The sequence below is a fragment of the Arvicanthis niloticus genome, chromosome 5 (genome assembly GCF_011762505.2).
Source record: "Arvicanthis niloticus isolate mArvNil1 chromosome 5, mArvNil1.pat.X, whole genome shotgun sequence".
NCBI classification, from domain to species: domain Eukaryota; kingdom Metazoa; phylum Chordata; class Mammalia; order Rodentia; family Muridae; genus Arvicanthis; species Arvicanthis niloticus.
Window position 1 is genome coordinate 36514347 of NC_047662.1, and position 20370 is coordinate 36534716.

A 20370-nucleotide genomic window follows, 5' to 3' on the forward strand; every position below is an offset into this window, starting at 1 on the left:
GAGAGCTTGGTCTGTAATGTTTTTGAGATACCCTGTGTTCCCCTTAATCAACATTGTTTGATTAGCTTTCCTCAGATTTAGTCCCACTGTATGACAGTTTCTGCTGTGTTCCATTTCTCTCCTGGAAATAGTATATAAGATGCTGTATGTCTTAACAGACCTAGTTTGTGAAAGGCCTCCCCATCTCAAACTTTACCTTTCTGCTTATCTGCTGATCTCCTGGTCCTCTCTTTCAGGACTATGTCACAGAAGAATGAAAGAAAGCAGGCCTAAGTCACTTCTGACCTCCTCAAGCTCCTGCATGCATGTGGTACACAGACATATACTCAGGCACACACACATACAAATAAAAATAAATTTTTGTTTTTGTTTTTTGAGACAGGGTTATATTCAGCCTATATAACAGGCTGGCCTTGAATTTAGAGATCTAACAGCTTCTGCCTCCTGAGTGCTAGGATTAATAGCATGTATTGCCATCACATGGTAATAAAATAATTTTTTAAAAGAAAAAGAGCTGAGTGTGGTACTGCATGTCTTTAATTTTAGCACTTGGGAGGCAGAGCCAGACAGATTACTGATTTGGAGGCCAGCCTGGTCTACATGGTGAGTTCCAGGACAGCTAGAGTAAGACTGTTGAAGTCTGGTCCACATGTTGAAACCTGCTTCCTGGCTTAAAATCACCTCTAGCTTAGCTGTAATTCTTTTGATTTATGTCTGTTGGCCATCCCATATTGCTGACACAAAAGTAGTTTGATTGTAGATACACACACAAAAATAATTTGGCTCAGAGCAAGATCAAATTGACCATATATACTCTGAGGATGACGATGATGATTATTGGAAATTCCCTAACCACCGCAGCCTTGACTCAGCCAAGCAAGATAGAAGGCAGCTTGAACTGTTATGTCCAAACTACTAAAATATTTTGGAAAAGGGTTGACCACTCTAAAGCCCTCCCTCACCTACTTATGAGTCCATTGTGTTTTTTCCTTTATAAGCTAGTCCTGGGAAATGTTCGTGGCCGTAGCTTTCAATCTCTCTCTCTCTCTCTCTCTCTCTCTCTCTCTCTCTCTCTCTCTCTCTCTCTCTCTCTCTCAACTCTCTCTCTCTCACACACACACTCACACACACCCACACAAGTCACCTTTATGCAGGTGCTCATGGAAGTCAGAAGAGGGTGGAGTTACAGATGGTTGAGAACCTCCTCACATGAGTGCTGGGTGCTAAACTTGGGTTCTCTGAAAAAGCGGCAAGTGTTCCTGACACCCCCACCCCTTTTCTCCAGCTTCAAATGTTCTCCTTTTAGATAGGGGATCATGAATCTCGGGCTGGCCTCAAAGTCAACATATAGGAGGCAAGAAATATTGAATCGTCTGATCCTTCTTGCCCCCACCTCCCAAGTGCTGGGATCACGACTCAATTTTATGCAGTGCTTGGATTTTGAACCCAAAACTTTATGTTAAGTAAGCACTGTATTAACTTAGCTATACCCCCAGCTCATATTTATGAAGTCTTTTGCACAGTGCTAAAGTGCAAGGTACTGAGTGAAAGATCAGTAATTTTCTAAAATGGGGTTTGCAGAGGCAAGATTTTCTGTGTTTTTTGGTCAAACTTTGTATCAGGCCTGCTCTGAGAATCCGACAAATTCACTTTAGAGAAAGAAAGGTGGGCGGCCAGAAGGACCCAGTAGGTATCATAGAGGATCTTCTCAGAAAGTACAGGAATCTATATCTAGAGAGGTGCCTGCGCGGTGCACTGTGGGCCGGTTGTGGGCGCGGCCAGTCGCCCAAGACTGTCCACGTAGCTTGTGCGCATGCACAGTTTCGGGACCCCGGCCCATCCAGACGTTCGTGGCGGAGTGAGAGGTTCCCAGGGGAGGAATGTGCAAAGTCCCTGCTTTGGCTTCTACCCCCTCTTCTACTTCGCAGGACAGCGGGGGTCTCCTCCGTCCTGCGCGTAATTCTGGGAGCCGGGCCCTTGCTCCTCCCTGGGGTGGGGCTGCTGCTTCTCCACCAGACTTAAGCCGGGGCCTGTTGGCTCAGTACTGGAGTGCAGAGCTGAATTCTGGCCACTTTGTCTTCTCCACAGCCTGTGCTCACTGCCAAGGTGAGTTCTTCCTGCTGCTGGCCCATCTTTTTCTCTTGAGGAAAAAGCGGGGTCCTTCAGTACCACGGGTCAGGCCGGGGATTGCGCGAATGGCGCCGGCAGGTCAGGGGATGAGATTGAGTTTGGGGTTTGAGCACTTCTTCCTATTCTGTTCTCAGAGAACGTGTTTCTGGACCTCTGTTTCCTCAGAGTTGAATAAGCAGGAAAATTATCAGTGCTATAGGGAGAACTGGGATAAACCTTTGAACGTGTCTGATACATATCTATTGCTTTCGCCATCTCTTTGTTCATCTGCACGAGTTTTCTAGGCTCTCAGCTTTTCCTAATGGAGGTACACGGATATTTCTAGGAAGTGGCAGAATTGGGAGCCAGAGATTAGCTTGCTCAAGCCTTCGCCTTAAGTTTGAGAAAACTTGGACATATACTATCGCTATGGATATTTTTTAAAGTGAAAAATACTTGAGCCTTCACATCACCGAGCCTAGGACTGTAGGGCCTTCTTAGGTTCTAATCAGGCCTGTTACTTTTCCAAGGTTCCATTTAAGCAACAATATAGGTTTAATTCCATCATGATCCTTTACTGTCCGGCAGAATTGGTTACTATTTGTAGGTAGTTTTTGAGACAGAGTCTCTTTTAAGGTAATTTTTCTAAAAATTAATGTTTTGTCTGCGTGTAAGTATGTACACCTTGTGGGTGCCTGGTGCCCATGGAGGTCAGAAGAAAGCAACATATTCCTTGGAACTAGAGTTATTGATGGTTGTGAGCTTCTATGTGGGTTCTGTGAATCAAACCCAGGTATTCTGCAAGAGAAATGAGAGTTAAACAGCAGAGCCATCTTTCTAACCATAGAAACAGGATCTCTTGTAGGTTAGTCTTGCCTTGAACTTGTGTTATGTAGCCAAGATTACCTTGAATTCTCTGATCTTCCTGCCTCCACCTTTTGAGTGCTGGAATTGTAGGAGTTTTCACTATCCTGGGTCTTATGAGTTGCTGGGAGTCAAATCCCAGGACAAGTCCTTTACCAACTGAACGACACCTCCAGCCCAGATCTTTTTTTTTAAATACTTGTTCAAAGTTAGTAAAATACTAACAGGTATAGGTCGGTGGTAGAATTGGCATGTATAAGGCCTTGGGATCACTCCCCGGCACATACACACACAGATACATGACTTTTTTTTATATTTTTTCAAGATGGATTGAAAATGATGGAGTCAGTGACTTCCTTCTCTAGCAAGCTAAGCTGTCTAGTTAGCATGGCATGGCATCTCGAGCCTGTAAAGCCAGTATTTGGAAGGGAGAGGCTAGGGGATCCTGTATTCAGTGTCATTTTTGGCTACAGACAGTTCAAGACCATCCTGGGCTACATGGGACCATATCTGGAAAAAAAGACCCAAACCAAATAAAAAAGCAAAGCCCCAGTATTCAAGGTCTCTCTTCTAGTAACTTCTGTGTCTGCATGGTAAAGTGTTCAGATGAATGACCCTGGCTTGTGGGGGAAACTTTTTTATGGACAAAAAGATTCATTGAGATATACAGTCTATATCAGCACACACACACACACACACACACACACACACAATCATGTGTGAAAGTGATTAGCAGTTTCAGGGAGGAACCAGAATTTTCATGTACTAGCTCAATGGTAACAGTTAGGCAAGTGTGAAGTTTGGGGAAAGAAAATGTGCAAAGACCTGGAGTTGGTGCTTGCTTCTCAGTCTGAAATGATGAGACAGCGAAATGAGAAATATGGGACCTAGGTTTTAAAGGAGTCTGGACTTTAACCTGGGGAGAATTGCCCAACAGCTTCAGTCAACCAGTCACAGGATTGGATTTGGTGGATGGATTTTGATTAAGTCCAAATTAAAAATATTGCCTGGTTTAGTCAAGGGATGGTAGTGGTCACAACTAGGGCAGGAGCAGTGGAGGCTTATGTAAATTACTAGGAAAGATTTATATCCCAGCATCAGAAAGTAAAGGTATGCATGTTTTTTGTTTTTGTCACCCCCCAACCCCCAAAAAGGGTTTCTTTGTATAACCCTGGCTTTCCTAGAACTTGCTTTGTAGATCAGGCTGGCCTTGAACTCAGAGATCTACCTGCCTCTACCTTCCAGGTGCTGGATTAAAGGCAGGCATCACGACCCAGCTTATATAATTTATTTTATATTTATTTACTTTCTGTGTTTTTGAGACAGGGCTTTAATATGTAGTGTATGTAGTCTTACCATGAACATGTGGGGATCTTTTGCTTTACTTAGCCTCAGATGTGCATCATCATACAATATATACTTAGGAAGTATATATTTTTGGAGATTTGAAGGTTTTAGGGTTGGGCTTTTTTGTTTTTTATTATTATTTATTTTGTTCATTTTGCCCTCCTCAGGCCTTGAACTCAGATCCCCCTGCTTTTGCGTCCCAAGTGCTGGGATTAAATGCACAAGGCACCATGGTGACCTAGTAACAGGATTTTTAATGCAGAAAACAAGAGATCTGGGCCAATATTATGTATTGAGGATGACTTTTAAGCAGGATTCTTGAAGTGCAGAAGAAGATAAAAGCCCCCTTACATGAGTTTTTTGGTTTTTGGTTTTTTTGTTTGTTTGGTTTGGTTTTTCAAGACAGGGTTTCTCTGTGTAGCCCTGGCTGTCCTGGAACTCACTCTGTAGACCAGGCTGGCCTCAAACTCAGAAATCCGTCCGCCTGCCTCTCAAGTGCTGGGATTAAAGGCTTGTGCCACCACTGCTTGGCATATGAGTTTTAATTTTAAAAATATTATGTTATTATTGTATGAATGAGTGTGGAGGTCAGAGGATAACTTCCAGCTTTTTTTTTCTCCCTTTTTTTCAGGGGATATGGGTTCAAGACAGTATGTCTTTGTAGGCCTGGCTGGCCTAGAACTTACCCCTGTAGACAAGGGTAACCTCAAACTCAAGGGATCCACCTGCTCCTGCCTCTCAAGTGCTTGAATTAAAGTTGTGTACTATCTATCACTGCCTGACTCTGTCTGGTTTGTTTTAATATTTGCTGTCCAGGGCTTTGGCTCTCTGGTGAATTGGGTATACAGAAAGCAGAGAATGAGTCAGGTACTGTGCAAACTCTTGAAATAGTGGAGCTGAGATTCAAACCAAGTTTGTGCAATTCTAGATCCTAGATGATTCTGCACTCTGCTGATGGATCTGATGAGATAGTTTTAGTCTCTCAGATACCTGTGGATCATGCTGGTAGAATGACTCAGAAGACAGGGTTTCTCTGTGTAGTCCTGGCTGTCCTGGAACTCACTTTGTAGACCAGGCTGGCCTGGAACTCAGAAATCCACCTGTCTCTGCCTCCCAAGTGCTGGAATTAAAGGCGTGGGCCACCATCGCCCGGAAAAGTTTATTTTAGATGGTTACTGAAAACACAAACTAGACCAAAGGAAAGAAAAGAAGTCGACGGGTGCCAGTGTTGGTGAGAGGCAGAGGGAGGGAGGTCGTCAACGTCAGGAGACCCTTCTGTAAGTGCTTTGTACTTTGTGTCTTGTTAGCAACTTTGTTAGCTATACTGGAAAGCTGTTGCTTAAAGCAGACTACTAGAAAATCACATGCTGGCAGAGGATTACTTTCTGTTCTGTTGGAAGTCTGTCTTCTGCTGTGGCCTTTCTATTCCCTTCTCAGAAGTTCCTTACAGATCTGTGATTGTTCTTCCTGCCTTTTGTCCCACTCCTCTGGTGTTCAGTTTCACCTGCAAAAGGAATGAAGAAGCAAGATTAAGGTTCCTTCCATGTTCCCTGTGAGCTAGGCCTTTGTGCAGTCTCCACCCGTGTAATTTCAGAGCCTTCTCAAGTGCTGGGAGAAGTAAACAGGTTATTGTTTGAGATCAAGCCCAGGAACCTAGCCATAGAACTGCTTGCTTGATCCCTGGGAAGTGTGCGGTTACAAAGACCATGCTCTTAGAGGTTTAATGGGTTTTGTTGTAGTTTCAGCAGAAAGAATCGCTTGTATATTCAAGCTTTGCTAGGCAATACAATTCTTTCCGTCAGAAATACTTGGAAAGACAGTTTTGCTGTGTTCATTTACTCACCACTTACATTATCACCTGCCCTTCCTTATATCTTTTAAAACTTGGAAACAAAGTTTATATTTATAAAGATGTTAGTGGCAATTATATCAGTTCCAGGAGAATATTTATGGTACTGATAAGATGGAAGGAAAGGTTATTTCTACTTGATTGGCTCTTGGAGCAAATATTCTCTCTTCCTTCTCTTTTTGATAACTGTTCACTTTCTTCTCCACTTGCTAGGTATAGAATGTAGAGTCCCAAACATTCTGGTCAGCATCCTACCACTAAGCTATTGTTAGTTTCAAAGATGGGAGGTGAAAAACCACTGAGCCAAATTCATCATGCCCAAATTAATGAAAGCAAACTTTCATTCCTGTACACGGGCTGCCTCCCTCTAAGGTGGGGTTCAAAAGGTCAGTATTGGATGTGTGGAAGATAGGGGTTTTCAAATGGGGGATTTAGCAGGGAAATTGGCAGAGTTAAGGCAGTAGAACATAGCAAGGTGGTCATCGTAAGGTAGTCATGACAGCCTCCTGAAACAAAGGAGCCTCTTGAAACACTTGAACTGTGGTCATAACTTTTTGAAACAAAGACATGGTTGCCATGTCTTTCCTGGGACAGACAGTACAGAAACATTATTTGTAGTCAAGGTTATAGGTGGGACAGAGCCCAATTCTTGAGAAACAGGCTTAATCATAAACAGGAACGAACCCTAGTTTGTCTTACTATAAGATGGCTGTCAAGCTGAAGATGGAGGCAGGCTGGTTTATCATTATACCCCCAGACTTCTTTTTACTTTTTTATTTTGAGACCAGGTTCCACTCTATTGCCTACCATGGCTTTTGATTCACTGTGTAGCACAGCCAAGCCTTAACCTTGCAATCCTCCTGCCTCATATTCCGAAGCAGCTGAGATTGCAGGTTTCTTACCACCAAGCCTGTCTTTTCACTTGTTTTGAGACAGAGTCTCTCTGTGTTGTCCTCACTGTCCTGAAACTTGCTATGTAGGTGAGGCTGGCCTCAGACTCACAGATACTCTCCTGTCTCGGCCCGTTTGGCGGCCACTGTATCCCGGTCCAAGCTGCCGCTCCAGTCCGCGGGTCAGGGTTCAGCAAGAGAGAGAGAGTGAGGGCAGACTCGAAGAATGGAGACCAGACAGAGTGTGTTTCAATCCCGTTTATTCTCCAGTCTCTCTTCTTCTCTCCAAGTCCCAAGTCCTAAGTTCCTAGTTCCTAGTTCTAGTGCCTCCAAGTTCCAAGTTACCTCTTCCAAGTTCTCTCCCAAGTGCCTGCTTCTCTGTCTCCTCTGTCTGATTCTCTGATCTCTGTCTGATTCTGCCTTTTATATGTCTCACTTCTAAGCCATGCCTTTTGGTCACATCTTTAATCATGCCCTTAGGTCTTGTCTCTAAATCTGATCTTTACACTTCTAAGTCATACTCTTAAGTTACACACCTTTAATCTCACATACCTTTAATCTCACACACCCAAGGTATCTAAACCAAGATTATCGGAGTGTGCTCAGCTGTTGTAGGCTATTGTAATCCAAGTCTCATGTCAGGGTATATGGCTCAAGATGGCTGCAAAGCTGATAGCTGCTTTCTGCTAAAAGTCGGCCCCCAACACTCTCCTACCTTTGCCTCCGGAGTACTGGAACTAACCATTCCTATTCTTTTTTTCTTTGCAAGCAAAGGTCTCTTATGGAGGATGACCTAACTCCTGATATTCCTGCCCTTACCTCCCATTTGCTTGGATTACAGGCTTACTCTACTGTGCTCAGCCTCACTTTTGTTGTTTGTTTTTTTCAAGACAGGGTTTCTCTGTGTAGCCATGGCTGTCCTGGAACTCATTATGTAGACCAGGCCAGGCTTGAACTCAGAGATCCACCTGTCTCTGCCTCCACTTCCCAAGTGCTGGGATTAAAGGTTTATGTCATCTCCAAGAAACTATCCTAGGTGGTTTAATCTTTGCTGTTGTCCATGTGTAGCCTTTGTGCAGATTTTGGCCAAAATTCGTGTCAGTTGTACTGATAATCTGTTTCTCCTCCTAGACCATACTGATAAGGAGGGCAGGAAGCCTGTTTAAATGTGTTTCTCAACTCCTGGAATATTCATCATTGGTTGACTGAGAATTCTTGTGCTATTTGACCAACCGATCGATCTCTTTCTCTTTCTCTTTCTTTCAACAGGGTCTCACTATGTAGCTCTGGCTGTCCTGTAACTTACTTTGTAGACCAGGCTGGCCTCAAACTCAGAAATTCACCTGCTTTTGCCTCCCAAGTACTGGGATTGAAGGCATGTTCCACCACTGCCTGGTTGAGTATATATATTATTTATTTGTTTATTTATTGAGATAAAGTCTTAAAATACACAGCTGTGGTTGGCCTGAAGTTTGTTATATGAACTAGGCTGGCCTCACACTCACAGAGATCTGCCTACCCTTGCCTCTCAAGTGCTGGGATGAAAGACATGTGCAACCATGTCCGGCAAGGGGTATATGCTTTATAGATCTGTTTACCTGTCTCTTTCACAGCTTTTCCTTATCTCCTTAAGTCCTCTTTGCTGCCTATATTTTCTCATCTGAGAAGTGGTAAGTACTACACTTCTCTTGAAGGAGCCCACTTAAGCCTCTGAACTGAGCCAGTCGGACGTGTGTGAGAGGGATTCAGAGAATCTCTGTGTTAAAAAGCTTTAGTTTCTGATGTTGACATGTTCCTGCTGGAGGCATTAATTTCATCCTCAGAGAAGTCATCCTTTTCTGGGCCTGTTTTTATGAAATCTTTGTCTCATAATGACCCTTGTCTTTTTATTTTTCATTTTTTTTTTTCAAGACAGGGCTTCTCGTTGTGGTCTTGGCTGCCCTAGAAGTCATAGATCCAACTGCCTTTGCCTCCTGAGTGCTGGGAAAGGTTTTTGATTTCTTGAGACAAGCTGGCTTGGTACTTTTGATCTTCCTACTTCAGCTTTCTGAATGCTAGCATTATAGACTATCTCTATGCTGGGTTTGTAGTGTGTGTGTTGCTGGGGATGACGTCCTGGGCCTTGTACATGCTAGACAAATGCTGTACCACAGAGCTGCTCTTACCTCGGAAAATGGAGCTTTTGAACACTGACCTGTAGCCTTGTGTGAAGGCCAGTCTGGTTAGTGTTTGTTCAGGAGCTACTGGATTTGCTTGATTTCAGGTACCTTGTCTATAGAGACGAGCACACAGGTGCTTATGTGAGGTGTTTGTTCCCATGTCTGCCACTGCTCTCCATCCTTTTCTGAAGTATGCTTTACAGCAGTGGATGGCTAAGGCTCAAGGCAGCACTAATTTCCTCACCATTTGTTTCCTCTCTGTGTTTTAGGGGACAATGACGGCCTCCAGTGTCCTCCTGCACACTGGACAGAAGATGCCTCTGATTGGTCTGGGGACATGGAAGAGTGAGCCTGGTCAGGTGAGGAATTGGAAAGAGGACAGATTTTTTTGAGTCTCTGTCAGGGAGAAAGAGGGATTTGCAAGATGGGCCCTGTATTTTTTCCAACAATAACCTACATTATTGTTTCTGGTAAAGATAAAGATAGTGGAGAGATGAGGGAAGAAAGGACAACTATGAGCCCTTAGTTTCCCAGCTAACTCAGGGCCCTGTAGAGCAGAGTTACGGCAGTGTTGGACCCTCTTTGTTTCCAGGCGTGGGCTGAGTCCCAATATATTACTTACCTCCCCATGCTGTCTTCACATCTCCTGCACACCTGGGCCTTTCCTGAGTGCATATTTTGGAGTTAGGAGCATAGTCTGAAACTTGAGAAGTTGTTACTGGGATAACTGTATAGACAAGAATTAGGAAAAAGGTTTTAACTGAACTTTTAAAATTAAAGTAATTGTTTCATTCATGTAAGTAATACATACTGACCACAATTATCCCCTCTTTTCTTTCCTCAGACAAGATCTTTCTGTGTAGCCCAAGTTTATCTGGAACTCACCATTCAGCTCAGGCAGTAGTCCTAGTTTAGCTTCCAAAGTGTGTGTGTGTGTGTGTGTGTGTCTGTGTACGTGTCTGTGTACGTACCCAAGTGAGAGTGCATGCTTGTGGAGGCCAGAAAAAGGTGTCAGATCCTCAGAGCTGGACTTACATGTAGTTGGGTGCCATCTGTTGTTAGTGCTGGGAACTGAACGCCTGTCCTCTGTGGAAGCAGCAAGCACTCTTAATCCCCGAGCCATCTCTATAGCCCCAATACACTTTCTCTTAATGACCAGGTAGTTACTATTTTAGATTTTTTAAAATGAGATTCAGAATGAAGGTGATTTTATTCTTGTTCTTTGAGATTTGTCATCATATGGCTCAGGCTGGCTTAAAGTGCAGCCTTTCTTTAGCCTTTCAAGGACTGGGGTTACAGGCATGTTTCACGATGCCTGGTTGATTGTACTCTTATATTGTCAGTTAATAGGTAACCAATTAAGAATACCAAAGCTATTTGGCTCATGCCTGTTCTCTCAGCACTTGGGAGTGCTGGGTGCTATGTACCCTGGGCTACCAAGTGAGTTCCAAGGCAACTTGGGCTACCAAATGTGAACCTGTCTCAAAAAACCCCCAAAATGAAAATAGAGTAAAAGTCTTACCTAAGTATGGTCTTACATGCTGCTAAATCTCTGCTCTTCCCTTTTTCCTTAGAAATCTGAGTTAGAGTTAATATTGGTTTAGGGATTAAGCTTGGGAAGTCAGGCCTCTGAGTTAAGCTGTTATCTCTACTGTAGTTAGATGGTATCTGCCTTGTTTTTTGCATTCCTCACCAGTTTCCTAGGACCCTGAAGTATAGTCAGGGTCTCTATGCTCTAGGCAGGCACTCTACTCTGTCCAATCCTAGGGATAAGGATTAAGGAAGGGAGCTCTCTACCAGGGTTCAGGAGGAGGCAGGAGCCTAGGGAGAGGCTAAAGAAAGTATATCTGTTTAGTAAGAGTTGAGGTTGGGGGCTGGAGAGATGGTTCAGAGGTTAAGAGCACTGACTGCTCTTCCAGAGGTCCTGAGTTCAATTCCCAGCAACCACATGGTGGCTCACAACCACCAGTAATGGGATGTGACCCCCTCTTCTGGTATGTCTGAAGACAGCTATAGTGTACTCATACATAAAGTAAATAAATAAATCAAAAAAAATTTAAAAAGTTGAGGTTGATTGGTTGGTTGGTTGGTTGGTTTGTTGAGAAAAGGTCTCACTCATATCACCCAGATAGGTCTTGAGTTTTCAGTGTAGCTGAAAATGACCTTGAATTTATGATCCTCCTCCTCCTACTGTTGTGGGATTATAGAAATACATCACCATGCCCAGTCCATCTAGGGAATTTAACCTAGGACTTTAGGACTTTGTGCTTGCTAGGCAAGCACTCTACTAACTAAGCTATGTTCTCAGCATTTTATGGTTATTGTTGTACTTGAGACAGGGCCTTGTTGAGCAGCCTTGGCTGGCCTGGTGCTCACTTCACTGTGTAGCTCAAGCTACAGTTGAAATTTTGGCAATCCTCTTGCCTTGGCCTCCTGAGTGCTTGCATTAGTTTATTTATTTATTTATTTATTTATTTATTTTTGCAGATTAACTGACCTATTCTTCCACTTGGTCTCTGCTTTCTTCTCTCCATTAAGGGACTCTAGTTCCAGTTTCTGTTTTGATCTTTTGTTTGTTTGTTTGTTTGTTTTCGAGACAGGGTTTCTCTGTGTAGCTCTGGCTGTCCTGGAACTCACTCTGTAGACCAGGCTGGCCTCGAACTCAGAAATCCACCTGCCTCTGCCTCCCAAGTGCTGGGATTAAAGGTGTGTGCCACCACTGCCCGGCTATTTTGATCTTTTTTAGAAGACTTATTTTTGGGGGTGTGGGAATGGTGTTGGGAGCTGTGGAGATGCCTCAGCAGTTAAGAGAACTCGTTGATCTGTGCAGTACCTGCTTTGATTATTAGCATCCACATAGTGGCTCATAGCTATCCATAACTCCAATTCCAGGAAATCTGAAGCCCTCTACTGACTTCTGCAGATACCAGGTGTGCATGTGTATACATACATGCGTGCAGGAAAAATACTCATACACATAAAACACAATAAATGAATCTTAATTATTTTTAAGAAGCTTTTTTTTTTTTTTAAGTTTATTTATTTTATGTACGTGAGTATATTACACCATCACTGTCTTCTGACACACCAGAAGAGGGCATCAGATACCATTACAGTTGGTTGTGAGCCACCATGTGGTTGCTGGGAATTGAACTCAGGACTTCTGGAAGAACAGTCAGTGCTCTTAACCGCTGAGCCATCTCTCCAGCCTAAGAAACCTTTTTAAATGCCTAACCTCCATCTCTTTTCCTAGTCTGGGATTTTAGATAGTTGTGAGCTGCCATGTAGTTGCTGGGAATTGAACTCAGGACCTCTGGAAGAGCAGAGCTCTTAACTGCTGAGCCATCTCTCCAGACCAGAGCCTGGATTTCTGATCCTCCTGCCTTTATCTCCTGAGTGCTGATTTATAGGCTTACGCCAGCATAGTCTGTTTATTCTAGAGATCAAATTTAGGGCTTCATACATGCTAGGCAAACACTCTGCCAAACTGAGCTATATCCTTAGTCTAGAATCATTATTCATCTTCTCACTTTGATCTGCATGAGTGGCCTTCATATAATCTTTCTCCCTTACCAGCTCAGACCAGTGGAACTGAAATCTTTTTTCCCTCTTCTTTTCAATGCAGGTGAAAGCAGCCATTAAACATGCCCTTAGCGTAGGCTACCGCCACATTGATTGTGCTTCTGTATATGGCAATGAAACTGAGATTGGAGAGGCCCTGAAGGAGATTGTGGGACCAGGCAAGGTAAGTATTGGGACTATAAAGAAAATGGGATATGAGAATTTAGGGCTGAAGCTGGGCTGAAGTCTTAGAGAAGAGAAATTGGCATCAGCTCCCAGCATGTCCAATCTTTTGACATTGTTACCGGCAAAGAGTTACTTGAGAGTAACATGATGGCATTAAAAAGAAAACCTCAGCTGGGCAGTGGTGGCGCTCACCTTTAATCCCAGCACTTGGGAGGCAGAGGCAGGTGATTTCTGAGGTCAAGGGCAGCCTGGTCTACAGAGTGAGTTCCAGGACACAGAGAAACCCTGTCTCGAAAAACCGAAAAGAGAGAGAGAGAGAGAGAGAGAGAGAGAGAGAGAGAGAGAGAGAGAGAGAGAGAAACACCTCACTGGGTGGTGATGGTGCACACCTTTAATACTAGCACACAGGAGTCAGAGCTAAGCAGATCTCTGAGTTTGAGGCTAACCTAATCTACAGAGCAAGTTCCAGGACAAAAAACACAAAAGGGCTGGAAAATATATGGCTCTGATTGAGAGTGCTGGCTGCTAGTCCAGAGGACCTGGATTCAGTTCTCAGCACACACATGACAGATCATAGCTGCCTATTGCTCCAGTTCTAGGGCATCTTGACACTGTCATATAGACTTACATGCTGGCAAAACAAAAATGCACATAAAATAAAAGTTAAAAGGAAAATGAAGAAAAGAAAAAGAAAACCACTACGTTAAGTAAGTTACGATTTTGCATTGGGTCATGTTCCAGGGCACACTGTGCTTCTCTCTCAGAGGTGTTGTGGGTAAGCTTGGGTGCTCAGGACTCTTCTCACAGTGATTCTCCTCTGTCATAGGCAATACCTCGAGAGGAGCTGTTTGTGACATCCAAGCTTTGGAATACTAAGCACCACCCTGAGGATGTAGAGCCTGCCCTCCGGAGGACACTGGCTGATCTGCAGCTGGAGTATTTGGACCTCTATTTGATGCACTGGCCTTATGCCTTTGAGTAAGACTTGCCCTGCAACATTTTCTGGAAGTTGAGGATTGGGTGTGGTAGCCTTGGTAATAGATTATATTCACAGCTGCAGAGTAGGGGAAGAACTCTAATTAGTGAAGCAAGCAGAGGTGCTTACTCTACCATGGGATCTTTGCCTTTTCTGCAGCCAGGTGTTTAGGTGGATAAAGAGGGTAGCCCCCAGAATGGTATGTACCCTAGTGCTCCACACATGCTGCTCTTCTTTTGAAGTAGGACCCCTAAGATTTGGGCCATGAATTTCTCGGCTGAGGAGGGTCTGAATAGTCTTATGTAAGCACTCTGCCCTTGTCAGATGGGCAGAAACCCCCCTGAAGAAAGTGACCTTAAGGAAGCTATACTAGAGGAGACAGTCTGGCCTGTGAACCAGGAATGATGGCATATGTCTTTAATCCTAGCACCTGGGAGACAGAAGCAGGTGAATTTCTGAGCTCAAAGCTAGCAGAGCTAGTTTCAGGATATCCAGGGCTACCCACGAAAACCCTGTTTTGAAAAACAAAAACAAAACAAAGCCCAAACATAAAAAGCATGTGCTATGAATAAGTGAAGGAATGGGCATTCCGTGTAGAAGAAATGCCTGAGTTATACACTAGAAAGATAAGAAAGCATTGCTGTTCCTAATTGTTGTCACTTTATCCCTTGGTCTTATGATGTGGTACATAGAATAGCTGGATGGGCAGGCAGGGCAAAAGCCTGACCTTTTGCTGACACTTGGGTGGGGTCTGCTTACTCAGGCGGGGAGACAATCCCTTTCCCAAGAATGCCGATGGAACTGTCAGATATGACTTGATTCACTATAAGGAGACCTGGAAGGCTCTGGAGGCACTGGTGGCAAAGGGGCTGGTGAAAGCCCTGGGCTTGTCCAACTTCAGCAGTCGGCAGATTGATGATGTCCTCAGTGTGGCCTCTGTGCGCCCAGCTGTCTTGCAGGTGAGCAGTACAAACAGACCAATGGAAGATGTGTTGTGTGTACAGAACATGAAGAATCAGGTGGGGAATCTCCTTAATGGAGGTGGCAAGTTGTTAGAAGTGTTGTTGAAGGAGTTCTCTGTATAACAGTGAACTTGAAGTCCTGGAAGAGCATGAACTCACCAGTGAAAACAAGTGGGCTTAAAGGCAGTAGAGGTTAACAGTGGAGTTCCACTCAGAGTGTAGAAGGGGTCAGGTGATCTGGGCGTGGCCACCCCATGCTGAAGGGCTGTTATTTGTTTTAGGTGGAATGCCATCCATATCTGGCTCAAAACGAACTCATTGCCCACTGTCAAGCACGAGGCTTGGAGGTGACTGCTTATAGCCCCTTGGGTTCCTCTGATCGAGCTTGGCGCCATCCTGATGAGCCAGTCCTGCTTGAAGAACCAGTAGTCTTGGCACTAGCTGAAAAACATGGCCGATCTCCAGCTCAGATCTTGCTCAGGTATGGGACATTTTTGAGGAAAAGGTATAGTTGGGAGGCCAGGACTGAGGGAATACTTTATTTGAAAAAGCCCTGGAACCTTATCTAGATTAGGCTGGCCAGGAACTCACAGATCCACTGGCCTCTGTCTCCAGGGTGCTAGGATTAAAGGATTGGGCCACCACACCCAACACAAAGGAGATCCCTTTCTCTCTCTCTCTCTCTCTCTCTTTCTCTCTCTCTCTCTTTCACTATATTTTCATTAATTTATTTATTGACTTTACTTTTTTTTTTTTTTTTAATTTTTTATTTTGCCAGAATAAGGCTGAGGATTTTACTGTGTGGTCTAGAGTGAGGCTACCATGAATCATGTTGTCTATTCCTATGGGCTCAGGTGGTCTAGGAACTAGGGAGAGTTGCATTAAGGTCAAGATACTGTTTCTCTATACTAACTCCTTTACCTTGTCTCCATTTCTTATTTAGATGGCAGGTTCAGCGGAAAGTAATCTGCATCCCCAAAAGCATCACTCCTTCCCGCATCCTTCAGAACATTCAGGTACTTGGCCAATACTCAATATTCTTTAGAATATTGAGATATGTTCTGGACCTGGTTCTGCCTGCTAAGAAACCAGTATTGGGGGACTCCAGCTATCACTCACAAGGCTGATTTTCTCTCCCCCAGGTATTTGATTTCACCTTTAGCCCAGAGGAGATGAAGCAATTAGATGCTCTGAACAAAAATTGGCGGTATATTGTGCCCATGATTCCGGTAAGGATATGCAACCATTCAGAGTCAGGGAACAGTGAATAGGTGATGTGCTCAGGCCTACTAGAGCCCCTTTAGTAGGAGGTCTGGAGTATGGTGGTCCAGGTGTGCTTCAGGCTTGCTGCTTGGAGAAGGGACAGAATGTTGGGATTGCTACCCAAGGTGCAGTGCTTGTTTCTTCTCTTTGCTTCCTCACTCCCTGTCTTCCTTCTTTCCCTTCTTAAAAAAAAAATAAAAAAAAAATAAAAAAAAAAAAAGATGAGGTTTTATTATATAACCTTGGCTGGCCTGAAACTCACAGAGATCTGCCTGCTTGTGCCTGTGCCTCCTGCGTGCTGGGTTTAAAGGTGTATGTCATCATGTTTGACTCCCTTTTTGTTTTTTGTTTTGTTTTTTGAGATGGGCACTTAATACTATAGTTGATACTTTCGTGGAACTCACTATATAGCTCAGGCTGTCTTTGAACTCCTGCCCTTCCTCATGCCTGATTTCTCTTTCTTTCCCTTTGAGTTTCTCCTTCCTTCCTTCCTTTTAGGCAGGTTTTAAACTCCATTCTTCATTCTCTTGCCTCAGCCTACCAAGTTTTGGGCCACACCAAGCTTTGTTCCAGTGATCTTGTGTAATGAATATAACCTGTGAGTCTTCATGTGCTTAGTGATCATCTTGTAGCCTACTTAGTTTCCCTCTTTAAATAATGAGAGTAGTGCTCAAGAACATTCTTGAGCTTGTTGAGGTCTGCTCCATATAAGAAAGTAAACAGATCTGGGCACAGTATTCTAGCTGAGACAAGGAAACCTTAGGGTAGGGCTAACCATGTAGCAGACTGTGAATTTGATGCTGGAATTACTGTTGATGTTGTAACATTAATTGAGGCATGGGCCTTGCTGATGTCGCCTGGCATAATACAAGAGATAGGTGGAATTCTTCAGAAGAATTGGAGGTAATGTCCTGGGTCTTCAGAATGTCAGTGCTTGCTATTGGGTTAATTTATTTTATCTTTCTTTTCAGGTGGATGGGAAGATGGTCCCCAGAGATGCTGGACACCCTCTGTATCCCTTTAATGACCCATACTGAGACCCATAGTTTCTCAGCTTCCCTTTCAGTTCTCCTGCTAAAGCATTGCCTGCTACTCCCCAGAAAGAAGGAATCAATAAAGCCATTGAAGTGTATATACTGTGTGTTTGATTTACTTGTCTGGTTAGGCGTGAGGTAGAAGTTGTTTTCAGGGACAACACAGACCTAGGGCTGCTGGGTGTGACTTGCCATTATTATTATTATTATTATTATTATTATTATTATTATTATTATTATTATTATTTTGAGAAGCTCTACGTGCTTCCTTAGCACTCTACAAAAATGCCAGAAATCTTACAACTTCTAATTGATACACTGGTACTTAACAAAGTTTTAAAAGCAAAACTGGATCTTTAATTTTTACCATTCCTAGCCAGTGCCTAAGTTTTTTTTTTTTTTTTTTTTTTTTTTTGGTTTTTCGAGACAGGGTTTCTCTGTGTAGCCCTGGCTGTCCTGACACTCACTCTGTAGACCAGGCTGGCCTGGCTGGCCTGGAACTCAAAAATCCTCCTGCCTCTGCCTCCCAAGTGCTGGGATTAAAGGTGTGCGCCACCACCGCCCAGCGCCAGTGCCTAAGTTTAAAAATAGGAAGAAGAACATGTTTCCTCCCCCCAAGTGTATTATTGAATGTTTAAGGATCTCAGCTTGCAGAATTATGAAAGACTGGAGTGGGGTCTTTTTTTTTTTTTTTTCTTTTGGGTACTACAGTGAATGTGCATGTGCCATCTGAGTGATGCAGGTATCAGGTCCAAAGCCTGTCACCTAAAGCCTTCACCTACAATGATAAAGACCACTAGAGGTCACTAATAGATTTTAGGAAGGATTTTGGTGACTCAAACTGGCTTTAAACTATCCATGTGCCTCCAAGTTAACGCATTTGTCTTTATTCACTGATATCTATGAGTACATGTGGATTAAGCATAGTGCTAGACCCTGAGGATATAGTACAACTAAGATATGCAGGTCCCTGTAGTCTACTTGAGGAGACAGACTTAAGTAATTGTATAATTAGTTTAATTATAGTTGGAAGATGTGCATCATGAGTTTACTTAATTAGTTGAGATCTTAAGGATGAATAGAGAGATTAATTAGTTAAGGAGGTAAGAGTGGGAACGAACAGACTCCAAATTGGACACCTTGGGGGAAGGAAAGCTTTGCAATTGGAAGGTTTTGGAAAAACAAAGATGTGACAGAAACTAAAAGTTAGTAGTGTGAAGGGAGGCAAAGAATGATGCCAAGTTGGTAGGAGCCTGGTAATAAAGGGCTTGACTGACTGAAGGCTGTTCTAGACGGGCCAGGAATGTAGCTCAGTCCGGATAGTACTTACCTAGCAAGTTTGAATCCTGGAGTTTGATCTTCAGCATTAAATAAAGTTAGTATGTGAATGAAAACCTGCAATCCCAGCACTAGGGAGGTGGAGGCAGGAGGATCAGAAGTTCTTGGTCATTTGTAGCTAAGTAAGTCAAGTTTGAGACCAGCCTGAGATTCCCAAAGACCTCTCCAAATAATAAAATAACGAGGCTGTCAAGATGGTCAATGAGGACCAGAAAGATATTTGAACAGTTAAGAGCACATATATTGCAGAGGTCTGGAGTTTGATTCCCCTGATTCAGGCAGCTCACAATTAACTGTAAGTTCAGATCCAGGGCAATATGATAGCTCTAACCTCTGTGGCCACCTATACTTACATGCACATACACATAGATATAAATGTATAATTAAAAAATAATAGATTCCAAAGGATGGCTCAGTGAGTAAAGGTGCCTGTGACATCCTGAATTTGATCTTCAGAACTATGAAGATGAAAGGAGAAAACTATCCCCACAGTTGTCCTCTGACATGTGCCTTTTGCATACAAACACATTTATACCAGGAGACACATGCCTTTAATCCCAACACTTGGAAGAAGAGGCAGGTGAATCTCTGTTAGTTCAAGGCCAGCCTGGTCTGAGAAACCTTGTCTCAAGAAACCAAATGAACCAAACAAAAACCTCATTACACTAGGGCTTTTTGTTTGTTTGTGTTTTTCAAGATGCTTTCTCTGTGTAGCACTGGCCATCCTGGATCTCTGGAGACCCGGTTGGCCTCAAACTCAGGGATCCACCTGCCTCTGACTCCTAAATGCTGCGATTAAAGTTGTGTGCTGCTTCTGCCTGGCCTAAGAAAGTTGAACCCAGATGTATATAGAAAGAAAGTAACATGCGGAAACAGGACAACACATCTCTTGGTTACTGTTGTATTGTGAAGAGACACCACCAAAGCAACTTGTAAAAGAAAGCCTTTAATTGGGAGTTTGCTGACAGTTTTAGAGGGTGGGTCCAAGATCCTCATGGTGGGAGTATGGCAGCAGGCAGGCATAGAGCTGGAGCAGTAGTAGAGAGGTTACATCTTATCAGCAAATTGAAGGCAGAGAGATGATGAGGCTGGGCTTGGTTTGGATTTTTAAACCTCAAAGCCCACTTCTAGCGACACATCCTCCAAGACCATACCCCAAATCCTTTCCAAAACAGTTCCCCGCCCCACCTAAAAACTAAACATTTAAATATATGAGTCTTTGGGGGCATTCTTATTCAAAACACCACACCATATGCATTACTCTGCTGTGCTCAAATGCCTGGTGAAAATAAGGTGTTGGGGCGACCTTTTTGTGCACTGTGTAAAGATTGTCTTTGTATTATTCAGATGCTGACTTCTGCACCAGCAGAGATATGAGTACAGAAGACTTTGGTATTATTTTTATAAAGCATCACCTGTCTCTGTTTTGTAAGCATCTCCATCCTCTTCTGAATGATTTAGTAAAAAGCTGCCCTTATAGCAGTTCAGAAGATAGGTAGGACATCCAACAGAGATAGGAACTCTGGGACAGAATCAGGTACAGAAGATTTGCCAACCAGACACAGAGGAAGAAGTAGGTGTCAGGGCTGAGGAGAGTTAATGGGTCTCATGGCAGAACATAGATTAGAGTAAATGGATTAAGTTATATGGGCTAGTTGGGAACAAGCCTAAGCTAAAGCCTAAAGCTTTCAAAAAGCCTGTGTCGCTATTCCAACTGATGGGTCCAGACAGTTCAGCAATAAGAAGAGATGCATTTTGGGGACATAGTCCATTGTAGCAAGGAAGACATGGTGGCAGGCATGGAGATGAGAAAATGAGAGAGCTTGCTCACA

The 20370-nt window shown here is 43.5% G+C and overlaps 1 protein-coding gene across 1 annotated transcript; it reads left to right on the forward strand.

The window, feature by feature from the left end:
* The first annotated feature begins 1764 nt into the window (after positions 1-1764).
* Akr1a1 (aldo-keto reductase family 1 member A1) lies at positions 1765-17298 on the forward strand. Its single transcript, XM_034502991.1, has 9 exons — positions 1765-2106; positions 9488-9577; positions 12844-12963; positions 13792-13943; positions 14705-14900; positions 15185-15384; positions 15847-15919; positions 16046-16132; positions 17138-17298. The coding sequence occupies exons 2-9, from the start codon at positions 9494-9496 to the stop codon at positions 17201-17203; spliced, it is 978 nt and encodes a 325-aa protein (XP_034358882.1). The 5' UTR covers positions 1765-2106; positions 9488-9493; the 3' UTR covers positions 17204-17298.
* Positions 17299-20370: the final 3072 nt, after the last annotated feature.

What these genes read in the sequence shown, in the direction of transcription:
- Akr1a1 (XM_034502991.1), top strand. Translation starts at nt 9,494, where the DNA reads ATGACGGCCTCCAGTGTCCTCCTGCACACTGGACAGAAGATGCCTCTG. An exon ending in GGAAGAGTGAGCCTGGTCAG is followed by an intron (nt 9,578 to 12,843) that starts GTGAGGAATTGG and finishes TTTTCAATGCAG; the next exon opens with GTGAAAGCAGCCATTAAACA. An exon ending in TGCGCCCAGCTGTCTTGCAG is followed by an intron (nt 14,901 to 15,184) that starts GTGAGCAGTACA and finishes TATTTGTTTTAG; the next exon opens with GTGGAATGCCATCCATATCT.